Source organism: Poecile atricapillus, chromosome W (genome assembly GCF_030490865.1).
Source record: "Poecile atricapillus isolate bPoeAtr1 chromosome W, bPoeAtr1.hap1, whole genome shotgun sequence".
In the NCBI taxonomy this organism is placed as follows: domain Eukaryota; kingdom Metazoa; phylum Chordata; class Aves; order Passeriformes; family Paridae; genus Poecile; species Poecile atricapillus.
The window spans coordinates 51,359,078-51,373,485 of NC_081288.1; the positions used below are offsets into that span (position 1 = coordinate 51,359,078).

Genomic DNA, 14,408 nt, shown 5'->3' on the forward strand with positions numbered 1-14,408 from the left:
CTTCCATGAAATTTTAACTTGCCTACAACCTGTATTTATTTTCTATTTACAAGGCTTTTGAATTTCTCTTCATATCAATCCCAGGATCTGCCATTAATTGCCTACAAGACCTGAATTTTATAGTTTGACAGTGGAAGACTATATTGGAATGCATATGTGCAACAGCCAGTAACTCAGATGCTATAGAAAGATACAGTATATATCAAATTTGTAGCCTACTTGAAAGGCTGCTGGTTTTAATATCTGAACTACCCACTTCCTGAGAATTGTCAATATTTTAGAATGATACGTATTTTCCAGGAAAGTAATACAACAAATATTTTAGGTTTGCTGGGTATTTGTTAAAAGTATGTTGTAGTGTCAGGAAGTGCGTATGCCAATGAGCTTTGCCTATCTGTGGTATCTCATTAACAGGGACCACATCTGGACTCATCTTTTTAAAATCACAGCCTTTGGTACGTAATGCAATGTGTATTGCACAATATTTTTCTGTACTATTTCAGTGAATTGGGCTTTTCGTGTATTGAATTATCTTGCTTTTTCTTAATCTGTTTTTGTTTAGGACAACCTCAAACTGCATCGGTTGTACTGTCTGCTGAAGATCCCGTAAATTCAATTAGTTGCTTTAAACTTTACTGAACCTTGTCAGGGTGAGCTCACCCCATCATCTTTTTAAAGAAGATAAACTGAACATCATGGGAGTTCACCATGTGGGTTTCATAGATAAGGTTTAAAAACCAACCAAAACACCAATCCTGGGTGGTATCAGCTCTTCATAGGCATTTATTATCCAATGAAATATTTTGGAAGCAGGGTGTGGTTGGCTAAATTATTGCTCCTCCCACAGCTCCCTGCTATGTTTCCAGTTTCAGAGGGAAAAACACAAGCTTGTATGTTGAGAGTGAGTCATAACCTTTCTTCTGCTACTGACTCACTTGGGAGTTTGAGGTAAGTTGTTCTACCTTATGTTTTGATCACTCTGCCCCTGGGACAGCAAGGAGGAGACTATGGAAAGTTATGCAATGTTTACATAGACAAAAAGTGTAGATATTGAGACCAATATTATTATTACACAGTAAAATAATAACATCGTTTGCCCAAATGTTTTTGTTTTTTTTTACATAGCTCTTTTCCTACATAAAACATATTTTTCCCCCCATTTTCCATATAAATGTTTAAAGAAAGACTATGCTGCGCCCAAAGAACACCTTAGGTTACTGAAATACTTTAAAATTATGGTATTTTTCAGAGGGAAGCATATGCACTTTTCAACACACTTCTCTTTTGCACCAGCAATGACAAAAATAAAGCTGTACAGCAAAATTACTGATGACTTCTGAAATAAGAGTTAGCCCTGAAGGGTGTGGAGTTCACATAGAATTGGCTCTTAGTGAGGCATTTACACGTTACCCTGCTTGTTTTGCAAGCATGTCAGGGAAAAGAAAAAGTCAGCTTTTAATAACTGAGCATATTGCTTAGCATGTGTGATATCAAAATTAATATCTATCAGCTATAGTCTCTCATGTTAGGATGCTGATAGCCTACAACTTGTGTATTTTATATTCTTACCTTTGTTTCCCAAAAGATGTATCTCAATATCTCACTGCAATGAGACATACCAGTAAAGCTGGCATATTTACTAAACCATAATAATGATAATAAAAAAAAATCTGCTTGTAAATTTTAAGGAAAATACATTTTAAACCTGAACACACTTCAATTGAGAAAGGTGGCATACTGTATTCCCATAAACAAGGCAAAACATGCAGTTTATGGACACCAGCACATGTGTGAGCAATAATTGCAGTTCCCCGTGCTGCGGGCGAGAAAGAGCATAACACTGATGATCGCATCAAACTGTGCCATGGGAAAGAAATGTTATTTCCTATATGGAGAAAGTCCAGGTAACACGACTTGGCAGATGGTAGCAGAGGAAGTAGTTTGCACGTTAGAGTTCTACTTTAGAAAACTGCTTTGAAAACTCGCGTTTTTTCTGTGTGCCCGCTGTGAAGTCCTTTTAATGGCTATATCTGCATGTTAGCAGTCAGGGCCGGGGCAGGAAGGTCGGCAGGGCCCGGCGGAGGCTGGCAGGCCCGGAGGGCAGGGGCTGCGGCGCTCCACGTGCCGCTCCGCGCTCCGAGGCGCAACTGGTGGCGGCCGATCCGCAGCACCGCGGCCAAGCTGGGAGCCAGCGGCTGCGCCACTCAGCGCGCCCCGCACCGCTGCCGGCGCTGCAGCTGCAAACCCTGGCCGGGCTGGAAAGCCTCCCTTTCACAGTCTCCCGGGGCTTTTTTCCCCCTTCTTGCCTACTTCTGTCTGACGGGTTGCGGTCTCCTGGGGGAATTTCCATGGCCGGAGGCCCGGCCGGGGCAGCGCGGCGCCCGGCGGTCGGCCCCGCGCAGCCCAGCCCGCGGGCCCGTCGCTGGCGGGCGGCAGGACCTGCACAACCGCCGCCCCGAGCCTCAGCCGCCGCCACCCGGAGCGGGATGTTTCATTGTCCGGAAATGATGGAGAAGGAGTGACTGTGGCGGCGGTGGGACAGCGGCTGTGAGTGCCAGGCTGTGCGCGCCACTGCCGGGGGAAGGCCCGCGGTGCGGGGCGGGCGGCACGACGTGAGGGGAGGCGGCCGCCGGGACGGGCGGCCGGGGCGCGGCGGAGCGGGAGCGGCGCGAAGGCGGCCGGGGCGCGGCGCAGGGCCGGGCGGAGCGGAGCGGAGCGGGAGGAAATGCGGAGGTAGGAGCGCCGCGCTGCCGGCCGGCTCCGCCGCGGCGGACGGGGCCCCCCCCGGGCACCCCGCGCCGCCCGGCTCCGGGCCCGCTCCCGCCCCTCGGCCCCGCGGGTGCTCGCTGCAGGGGGCGGGGGGCGCGCCCGCCGCCGCGCCGGAAAGTTGCCGCCGCTTCCCTTCTGTCCCTCTTCAGTCCCTCGCCCCGAGCCGTGAGTTTTCTGCGTAAAATACATTAACGAGTCCTTTCATTTGCTTGTTCCTTCAGGGTCGCGTGTTAGTTTTGTTGGAGAGGGGTGCAGGCTCTCTCTGTTACTCGGCGAGAGAGCTGGCAGATGTCCCAAGTGAGAGAACCTCTTCCTCCGGGGCCTGGAGGGCCAGAGCAAGCTCCGACTGAAAACAGCTCTTTGATCTCCCTCCCTCTAGGTAAGTTGCTTTAAAGTTTCTCTGTAATTGTTGCGCGTTATATTTGAATGATACATTTACTGATTTGACTCGTGGGTTTTAACCCCTCTTTTTTTGCCCCTCCCCTCCGTGGTGTATCTCTGTAGCACTTTCACTTCTCCACTTGATTGTTTTAACCCAAAATTCCCATGAAAAACTAAAAAGGAAGGAAAAGTGCTTCTGTCAGCTTTGATTTTCAGTACTTGAAAAACTGCAGTCATTCAGAAGCAGATGTTGCTCCTTAAAAATCACTTTTGATTTTCTCAGCTTTGTGTTTGTGTTTAGAAATTCTTTCCTGTAAAGCTGTCCTTCCAGGTCTTGAAGTAAATTATGGAAGGTTGATCCAATAGCAAGAGCATTGTTCAGGTTGGAGATCATTTTGCTGGCTTTTTTCTTAGATTACTCTGTGATGCTGCAGCTAAAATCAGTTTCTGAGAATACAACTTGTTTCATATCAGCTGTTCAAAAGGTTGTTTAAAAGTACATTAATCTTAAAGATAAATTATTCAAGTTATGTCTTATTTGCTTTTGAAGAAAATACACTGATACTCTGGTCACCTTTATGTATGGAAGTTTGACAAAGTATATTTTAGGTTATCCTCAAGACTGGCAAGTATGTTTGCCTGTCAAGCCCAGGTCTGTGAAGATGAGACTTTTCTTTGTTTATTCATTTACAGCTATGATTTTCCAGAATTCTGACAGGAATTTAAAAAGTCTCTGAAAAACAGACAAATAATCTTATTCAAGAACTGTAACTTTATTCATAACTGGTTAACTGGAGCAGAGCCTGGTAACACAGTTGTGCAACTGTGGATTAAAAATGCAGTCTTGTTTTTATAACTAGGAAAATCAATAGCTATGTGTAATCAAAGCTGAAGACTTGTTTCAGAAACCAGAAAGTATCCGTAGCTAAATAAAAAATGTTTTGGCAGGGAGGCATAGCAAGTTGGCTTATACTTATCTTATTGTTGGATGGGATTTTTTGGGGTTTTTTTTGTTGTTGTTCTAGAGAATGACTCATAACTTCTAAACAGTAAAAAACAATAATAAAAAAGATTAAATGCAGAAGATAAAGCATGCAGAACTGAACTGCTAGAGTCACATTTTTGCCAGAACCATCAGTACCTGTGGTATGTGTTTATTTTCAGTGTGTTGTTATTAATCTGTCACATGGTCAACTGGCCATGCTGGTTAAATTCTGCATGTAGGCCATACATCAAAGTTACTGAAGTTGTATGTCAGTGAACTAAATGGCATGGAAAGTGGTCTCATTCTCACAGTACCACTTCAAACTGAGTTTTCACTATGAAGTCAATGTCCTATTGTAAATACATGCTTTTTTAAAAAAAATTAAAAGTAAGGAAACTAATACTGATCTGTCCTGACAAGTAATGTGCAGAAAATCCAAATGACACAATTAAACCTCAGAGCTTTCTTAGGGATCAGTAAGGTACAAACAAGCATTATGATTATGGTTTGTGCACTGGCCACACCTATCAAGACACATGCTCAGTTTTAAAGCTTATGTACAGTTCACATAAAGACAAAGCAGAATTCATTATTGAAATACATAATTTTTATTTTAATGAACTTAGATTTAAGGATAATATATATTTTTTAATATGGATAGCTGTTGCTTTTTTCTAGTCTAAATTTGTTGGGGAAGTGGGGGTGGAAAGAGGAAAAGGTGAGTTCATAACATTTCCAGTCTATATTCCAGCATTTCTGTTGTCAGCTTTGCGGTGTGTGGTTACAGGGTAAGGTAATTCAGATATTCCAGGGCTGAAAAAAACTAAGATTGTATGTCTGGGACTTTCAACAATCCCTATCCTTCTACCCCCAGGACATCCAAAATTACACTGACTTCTCTAGAATTTGGTGATAATTTTCAAAGCTTTGATTGAAATTCATAGTATTGACCTATAAATGACTTTATATATGTACAGTGAGATACTTGAAATCTGGGTTGACCTAGAATTAAACATCCCTTAATCAGGAAAAGATGGCTTATCTTGTGTGTATAATAAAGTATTAAGTGCATTCTAATGAGAAGGAATTTCTCATTTGTAACAGCATACTTTAATGTGCTTTGTATATGTTTAACTGATATAGATACCTTATATCCTGGGAACAAACTTTTCTTCTTCTATAGTTCTGTGAGGTATCATCAAGAAATCCAGATATATAAAGCATTCCTTTTGCTTGCTATCATATACATTCAGATGCTGAAGAATAATTGTATTTTTCCATGAAAGGAAAAGAAAAAGAAACTTCAGTTGAATTTTGAATATTCAAAAATAGCTATTCCACAATGTAATTAAAGATCAGAAAAACTTAATAAAACTTAGGCGGTGTACAGGGATATTCATCAGTTGTGGACATGGTGAAAACTGGCTTGAGGCAGAGTTTTGCCTACAGATGTGGTATTCTCTGGCTTTCACAATTTAAAATAATTTTTCTGTTACTTTAACCAATACGTTCTCTCAACATATCCCCTGTCACCGTTCTTCCTTGTTAGTTCATTTTTGAATAAATGCATAAATATTAGTGAGAATCTAGATGCTGCCCATCCACAATTAGTGTGCTGTGAGAGAGAGCAATTGAAGTCATGGCATCTTCTTTTGTGGCAATGTCAAAATTCAACTTCAGTCTTTAAACCATTATCTGTTTCAATGTGGTCTGCTGCCTTAAGACACATACTGCAGGTTGGAAGATTTAATCTAATTTCTGAAAATATGTTAATTTCTTCCACATCCTTCCAAAAGTGTAGCTCTGCTTATGCACCCTTGTTCAAGATCCTAGTGATGCCTTCTTTCTTCTTTGTAGCCCATGGGCCTTGGAACCAAAGTATGATTATATCTACTTGTGTCATGTAGTCAGTGAATACTGCTCAGACCACTTCAATTTGGTTGTTAGCAGGTATTTCTCAACTGGTAGGTACCAGAATAATGTCCTTGAGGAAGGAATGTGGCAATTTGTGACCACTGGACTCTCTGCTTTAAGAAAAATGTTTCATATATTAGAGGTTATGGTGTGATTATTGCCTGGATTATGGGTAGGCTTGTTTTTCTAAAATCCTCTGCATTTGAATAAACCAATCCAAGAGAGAAATTCAGTGGAACATGGAACTACATTTAGAGAATTGGGCCACATTTTAAAAAATGTAGGACTGTCATCTATAAATTATTTGGAATGCTTTTATCTTTGCTTTTTTGGTAACTAACTGTAACCTAAAATAATGAAGGAATAATATTTAGCTTTCTCAATTAAGAAAGAAAATAAAAACAATAAGTATAATAATTAACAACTTATTACAAAATTTAGACTGATAATTTCACTATAATAAATCCTTAGATGATGTAAATTCACTAGAATTTTTTATTTTAATGGAGTGGGGAGGATGGAGAAATCTAGTAGAAATATCAAGGATCAGATTCTATAAGTGACTGTTCTCTGTGGTGCAAGTCATCTCACTGTTGCTGGATGGAGATGCAGTTGTGATTTGGTATCTCAAGAAAGCATATGTGGCAACTAATACTTCCATTCGGAAAATGTGCAAAGTACTCCTCCGAAAGAATGTGATTGTAATCTTCATGTTTTCTGTGCTTAACTATTTTCATGATGAGGAACAGGAAAGGAATCTGATGGCTAGATGAGATTGGGTGACAAAAGACTTGATGCAGGGAATGTTTGGACATTCTTGAGGCAACAGTGATTGCTATCACAATAATTATTCAATTTTACCAGCAATGCCTCAGTGTTATGAGTAATATATTTTCATTTTAACTGTTAACCAGTGTAGTCAGATTGCTCAAACTTACCAAATATTTCCTCTGTAATTTTATTCCCTCTTGCTATCTGACAAGAGTTGAGAGAATCTGTATTAATTTGTTTCGTTGCTGTGTGCCAGTACTGAGACAGTTATTTAATTTTAATGACTAAAATATCTAAAATTTTGGTAAATAGATGTCTGACTCCAGTTTGTCATGAAATTGTACGTCTGCTTTCAGTTTCACGTGCATACCGTTCCAGTCAAGTGATTCATGCCCACATGGGTGTGATAAACTTGTATTTCATAGAGTTGAGTGTAAAAGATCTTGTATCAAGTTTGAAATATTTTTGTTTCCTCTTATATCACACTAATTCTTCTTAAATTCAGCTCTGGGCTCTCAGAAGTTAGATTTCTCTTTGCTTTAAACACTAATTTTCTTTTTTTTTCCTTAGTAAGTAACATAAAGCAATGAGCGTGTTATCCTACTGTTTTTATTTGGATCAGCCATGCAGTTTTGAAGTAAATCTGTTCGCCTCTACTTTGATTTGCACTGTGGAGTTATCCTAGGGAGTGACCTGGATGGGATTCCTTTTGCTCAAAATAATGTGAAAGCTGCAGGAATGTGCCTAATACACTCCAGCCACTAGTAAGCCTTGAATGTTTAAGATTAAATCTGAGAGCTGGTTCAAAGTGGAAAGCCCCTGGAACATGTAAAATATGGAATATTCTTAAACTCTTTCACTGTACAGGCCCAGTTTTATTGGCCATTGCTAATACAGCCATAGCTGCCAAGTATTGCTTAGCACTTCCATGAAACTGGTTTTGTATAGATGTAAAATTTCTTTGGATGAATGACATACATGAGTAGCTACATAATTAGTGCAGTTATTTGTGAAAAGTTTTCACTTATATATTTGACCTTTTTATCACTCTAAAATAATGCAGAATACCTATTTGCACATTGCTGTCCATTTTTAATTTATTGTGACTGAAATTTATACAGGGCTGTCGTGCTTCTATTGTCAAATTTTCATCGTAATTCCATAGCTTGCACCTGGAAAATTCTTTGTAAGAGTTTTCCAAAAAATTGCTCAGTTAAATTGCTCTAATTTTGCAAAACTAATTTTTTCTGTGGCACTTCTGAAGCTGTTGAAAGTTGCAATGAGACATTTAAGTGAAACCCACTGAAATTAAATGAATGCAAATAATTTAAGTTTTTTTTTTAGTTTAAGACAATCAAACATCTAATTGGAGGCTTCCAACTCCATAATTTGTGGATTATCATTGTTGATTAGATGTCCTTAATGAAATAAGATTGTTTCAGGTAAGTACTGGAATAGGCATTCTATTACACAAACTGTTGAATTTATTTGTTGTATGAAATGCCTAAAAGTTTTTGGCATTTCATGAAGTAGATGGTAGGTGTTACTGTTAATGATTACTTTGTGAAATGTGGTTTTATCAGGGTTTCTTTGTGTTATTGTTGTGAACAGTGGAATTTTCTGTAGGAAGTAGCATCCTTAGCAGTTCATTGCCAGCAAGGCTATTAATGAACAGAGGAAGTGTTAGAAATCCAGTGTTTGCCACATGTTCTTCAATTCCTCCCAGCAACTGTAGGCTTGAGACAGAGAAGTGATTGTTGTGTTTCCTTTTGGGAACATTCTTTGACTTTTTTATTCCTCATAGATCTACTTATGTGTTTGTGTTTATGTTTTGTGGCAATTGATTTTCTTTTGTAATTTCTCTTTCCTTTGAAAGACAAAATTTCACTTGGATGGTCTGAACTTTGCACATGTATTTTTAAACCTGCCTCTGCTTGTTATAGGATAAACTCAGGGGTTCTAATGATTCATTCCAACAACTAGGTCAGCTTTAGGTGCCTTAATAACTTTGCCCCATGCTTCCAAATCTTTCCTTTGCCCCAACGCCATAAAACTCTTGGTCTGTTAGTGACTGCATTTTTGGAGTTCACAGTGAACACTGTGCCAGTTCATTTTGCTTATTTCTCTCTCCTTGATGAGAATGATGCACTCAGGTTTCCAGAAACTTTTCCCACCAGTTGTTTTTTCTTTACGTGCTATTTGGAGCAATCCACCACATTGCTGGTGAACAGAAAATGAATGTGTCACAGCAGCAAAGCCTTTGGTTGTTGCAGCAGAATTCATTTTATATACAAACTCCTAAATTTTATAGACAAACTCTAAACCTGTTTCTCAAGTCCAGCTTGTCATTTTGCTTGTCATGCACTCTAATGATTCACATTCTTGGAAGCAGTGGCTGAGTCAGTTTATAAGGTTATGTGTCATCTAATGAACAGAAATCAGCTGCCAATCGAACTCTGAGGATGTGCAATCTGCTTAATGTGGGCTCTTGTTTCCATTTTTGTTTTGTGTATATTGCATACTTCGTGATACATAACAGCACATGTATCAGCACACAGAGACTCATTTCTGAGCAAGAAGATGTGGTGAGGCTCTGGGGGCAGCTGGTGTGTGAATGTGCAAATGGACAAGCACTTGGAGAGGAAAAGTCGATTATTTGTCAAAGACTTGAGCTCTTTGAGGTGTGTCTTGCAAATGCAGATCCATTACCCATCTTTTTGTATTTTCTATTAGTTTTGTGTATTAATTTCATCTCCACTTAATATGCTCTACATTATAGAGAAAGATACACAAATGTAGCTCTGAGAAGAGAGATTATTCAGTGGGGTAAGAATATTTCAGGAATTAGCAACTTCCCAAAGGCATAGGAGGCAGAATTGGAAGGAATCTGGGGAGATTTCCCTGTATACCTGTTTTGCCTAATATTCATAGGTCTTTCTTGACAGCTCTGACTATTTAAGTTTGCTTTTTGATAGGAGTGTTGTAATAGTTGCCTTGTTGCTAATCCAGACTGCTGACATTATTCAGTTGGTGGAGTCTTGTAGAATGTATTTGTCATGTTGCAAAGAAGCATGTGTAACTGGAGGCATATTCTCCAAACTAGAACAAAAGTTAACAATCAATATTACAGTAGTCTCAGAGGTGAAAACAGCTTTCTATTCTATGGAATATCTGTTTTGCTGTTTAATTTAAAAATAAATACAACAAAATTATGGTAATTTCCATAGAGAAAAAGCAGTAATTCACTTTATTCACTTATTTAATGAAGCAGTAATATTGAGATGTGATTAAAATTTTAATTTTTTTTCACTAAGTGGCTTGCCAGTTGTCTGTATCATAGAAATGATTTGGCTTTTAGCCATCTCCATTCTATACTTTGTGAGCATGTCATATCTCTTACTATTTAAATCTTAAACTTGCATTAGTCTCTGGACAAGTAGAGTTTCTGCCTATGCTTACCTTCAGGATAAATCACAGGGTGTTCTGTGTGGGCGTCACTCCCTGGGGCTTTTGACTAGAAGCTTTTCAGCCCTGGCACTGCTGTTAGTTTAGGGGAAGTACAGAGCCACATAAGTTGCTAGTTTGGGGCTCGACTGTGGTAGGTACGAAGTCTGTGTTGCTTTTGTGACATGACCTAGAGTAACTTGCTGTGGTTTTGAAGAGAGATTTGATTTATACTTTAGCACTGCCAGACTCAGAACATAATGAGTCTTTTCTTTCCATTATTGGAACTGTTAAGAAGAGCATCTCTTTTTTTTCTTGGCTGTCAGTACTGGGGGTTAGCCACATGAGAGTGGAAGGGTGTGCTAAAGGAAGCAGAAGCTAAAATACTAAGGAAGTCTTACAGAAAGAATTCTTAAGGATAAGCTTGATTGAAACAGAAAAGTGTTACAAATTTACTTGAAGATGCAGTGGAAAAAAAGTCACACTTTCTATGGCCAGATCCAATCATTAGTATTTCTGTCAGAGTAAGGTCTTTGTGTTGATTCTTCATAAACTACTGTTGTGACAATTCTCAGGTACCTAACATAAAAGTAATGGCATCAACAAAAGACAGGAATGTGCTCGAGGCAGTCTTCATATGTGACTGGTTGTAATTGGCATGTTGTAGTGGGACCTCTGATATTAAAAAAAAGAAAAGAAGATCCCATTATCAACTAATTGTTATAAGGGAATCAATAAATTCCTTTGTACAAAAACTGAGCCATATGGTACATATTCCAGAAAAAGCAACTGAATCAAGACACCGTGTGTCTGTTTTCAGTAGTCTGATGCTCCAGAAGTGATTTATGAAAAAATGCACAAGTAAAGAGATCATCTACAAAGGTCTACTATTTCTACAGCCCCATTGAACTAAGTCTGAGTGTGCTGGGGTTAATTTTCTTCACAGCAACCCCTGTGGTGCTGTGTTTGGGATCAGTGACTCCAACAAGGTTGATAGCACACAAGTGGGTTGGCTATTGCTGAGCAGCATTTGCACAGTCGAGATTTTCTCTTTTCCCCTTTTCTCTCCAGTGACTAGACTGCGGGTAGGCATGGGACTGGGAGGGGACACAGTCCAGGCAGCTGGCTCAGGCTGACAAGAGGTCTATTCCATGCCATAGAGTGTCATGCTCAGCAATAAAAACAGGGGAGGAGGTTTTAGGGGAGGTAGCCATTGCTTAGACTAGCTTGGGCATCAGTCTACTTGTGGGAGATAGAGTGTGATTGCCTTTGCATCTCCTGTTTTACTTCTCCTTCCTCTTTTCTTCACTTATTAAACTATATCTTGACCCATGAGTTTCTCACCTTGTCCTACTGGGGCTGGGGAAGGGAGGACAGGCTGCATGGTCCTGACCTGCCACCCAGGGTGCACTCACCACACCATGGAGCAGCATCTATCAGAATGGTTTGGTGTTCAATTGCAACATTGTTTCTTTTAAACTTTTTAATAGTGCTTCTTTTTTCTTGTTACCTGCTACTATTGTTTACATGGTCTTGACTGGCCAGTTACCATAGCTGGCTAGAATAATAAAAGTGGACATGAAATATTTTTTTTATATGAAATATACATACAGCCTAGATAGTGAGAAGAGAAAAGTGAAAAAAATACTGAACTGAACACAAGCAGAGGGGTCAAAAATAAATTCATATGAATAATGATGACTGATTGTATTCTGCACTCCTTCAGATTTCTTAGATAAAAATGTAATCTAGAGAACTGAGGGCCCCATAATATTAACGTTATTGTTTCCTCATAGCCTTTCATTGTTTACTACATGAAATAATAGGGTTCTGCAAAGTCATATCCTATACAAGAGAATTATATACAGCTACTCCATGGGTCTGTACTAGCACTGCTGGGTACATATTGTAATTTTGGTGCTATCACTATAGTAAAGTAATTTAAGAGAAAAATCTCCTAAAATAGCTCATTTAAGCTTAGTGTTTGTGGAAAGCAGGGTGTTTTTACAGTAGGTCCGTCAGGACACTGCTTATTTTTATTCAGTCAATTCCAGAGCACTTTTGAAACACTTTTGAAACACATTTGCACCTAACACTTAACTGCATGGGCTAAATCATCATACTTCAATACAGTCACTTTGTATTTGATAGATACCAGGCAGAAATAATTTTTATCTGATAACTGTCAAACGGGTTGAAAAACTCTGTGTTTTGGTCTGTTGTTTTTTGTTTGTTTTGATGTTTTTTGGTTGTTGGGGTTTTGTTTTCGGTGTTTCTTTATGTTTTTTGGGGGTTTGTGGGTTTGTTTTTTTTGGTTTTTTTTGTTAATGTTAATAGGATGAGTATCTAGGTAAGTCATCAGGGCAAGGAGCAAAACTCATTAAAGTTATTATCTTCCCAGTGAATACCAATCCCAGTGAAACAGTTTCTCTCAGGATGGGCTTGAGGAAATACTGACAAGTTGTTGGTGGGAGGGAGGACTGAGAGCAAAGTGGCATGGAGGTAGCTAGGTCAGACATTTCAGAAGTGGAAATTGATAGAAGGGGAGCAGCAGTGCTTGAAGGCATATGCTACTATACACACAAGATGGCATATATTATTTTGAGTGATGTTCAGTGCCTCAGTTTAATAGGGTGAATAACAAAGGCAGAAAGTTAGGATTTAAAATCAAAGTGCTGTGGGTTACATGAAGAAACTAACCTTAACTATGTCACAGTAGCAAAAAGTGATTTTTCTGTGTCTGGACTGGAATAATTGCTTTACTAGAGGATACAGTATATGAAACTGTAATATGGGATTTATAAATGTGCTCTTATTTGAAACAAATAAATAGAGCTAACAGACTTCAGCAGTTTCTCATCTAGACTTCCTGTAAATATTAAATGTTGTAGGTATACTCAAAAGAAAATACATGAGACTGAAAATATTTAGTGTTTTACAGATCCCTTGAGTAATTAATATAAACTGATAATCTGTTGCTGTGAATAATGAACAAAGTAAATCCAGATTTGAAAATATTTCCTTGAATGCCAGTAGGAAAAATCTCTGTAGCAATCAAGAACAGAAAGATTTGTGTATGTGGATTTGATTATTAAAACATTAATGACAGTGAAGATGAGAACTGTTACTTGCCTTGGTTTGAGGAAATTCTGGTCTGCTTGTGATAACTGGCAGCATCATCAAAACATCTGTTACATTGTGAAATAAGCTGAAGAATCCCTCAAATAACCTTACTATGGAATTTTCCCTGCATCTTATTAGAGAGAAGAAATACTTTTTCTTTTCATTATTGGCTGAATGTTGACTTTTAATCAGCAGTGGCATTTTAAAACTATTTTTCTTCAACAAAAATAGATACTTGTAATAATAATTTTTCTGAATTTTTGTACTAGTCACTTTTGAAGTTTCTACTGTATTTGTCTTTGATTATGTGTTTAATTATAAAAAATAGAGAACAAAATTTTGTGAAATTATTATAGCTTTTATATGCTAGAGCCCACATGTATATGGGTAAAAAAAATGGGTTTTTGTGTGACAAAGTTATTCAAATTTTTATATTAAAATTTTGTGGAAGGTAACTAAATTGGAAAGCAGCCACCCACTCCCCCCCCCCCAAATATAATTTGTTACAGAAGCTGCTGAGTACTATTTTGCACAATTGGATACAATATGACTAAAAGTCTTTCTTAATGAGGAATTATATTGATCTAGATTTATTGGAAGTTAATTCCAAAGAAACAAAAGGAGATGCTAAGACAAGTTATTTTTTTATGCCATTGTACTTTTTAACTTTTAAAAATTATTTTTGCTCACATAGAGAAAATATCTAATACCTTGGAATTTCTTTTGACTTAGGAAAAACTGACGAAGAGACTACTGTGGCAGGAGATAAAGACATAAACCAGCCTTCCAGTAATCAAAGTATACAAGCAGAGATACAAGAGCAGTCCATCTGGGGAAATCGCACTGATGGTGACCTCATCAGAAGTAAGTATTTCCAGAACAAATTGCTGCCGTGGAGGCTTGCTTTCACCGTGTAACAGGATACTGCCTGTTGACTCTGTTAAATATGTGTCAAATGCAATTGTATTGCAACTGTAATGCACTGAATCTACTGAATTTATTTCCCAGATTGACTCCTGTC

The 14,408-nt window shown here is 38.6% G+C and overlaps 1 protein-coding gene across 3 annotated transcripts in view; it reads left to right on the top strand.

The window, feature by feature from the left end:
* Positions 1-800: 800 nt before the first annotated feature.
* LOC131591898 (myoD family inhibitor domain-containing protein-like) overlaps positions 801-14,408 on the top strand; it is a 52,281-nt gene continuing 38,673 nt past the window's right edge. The window contains exons 1-3 of one of the 3 annotated variants that reach the window (XM_058863009.1): positions 801-948; positions 2,991-3,148; positions 14,120-14,251. In XM_058863009.1, coding sequence (XP_058718992.1) covers positions 3,058-3,148; positions 14,120-14,251 — 223 coding nt within the window. In that variant the 5' untranslated portion in view covers positions 801-948; positions 2,991-3,057. Of the gene's footprint in view, positions 949-2,422; positions 2,548-2,584; positions 2,734-2,990; positions 3,149-14,119; positions 14,252-14,408 lie in introns of those variants that run through there. The other 2 variants (XM_058863011.1, XM_058863010.1) reach the window with 2 other exon arrangements.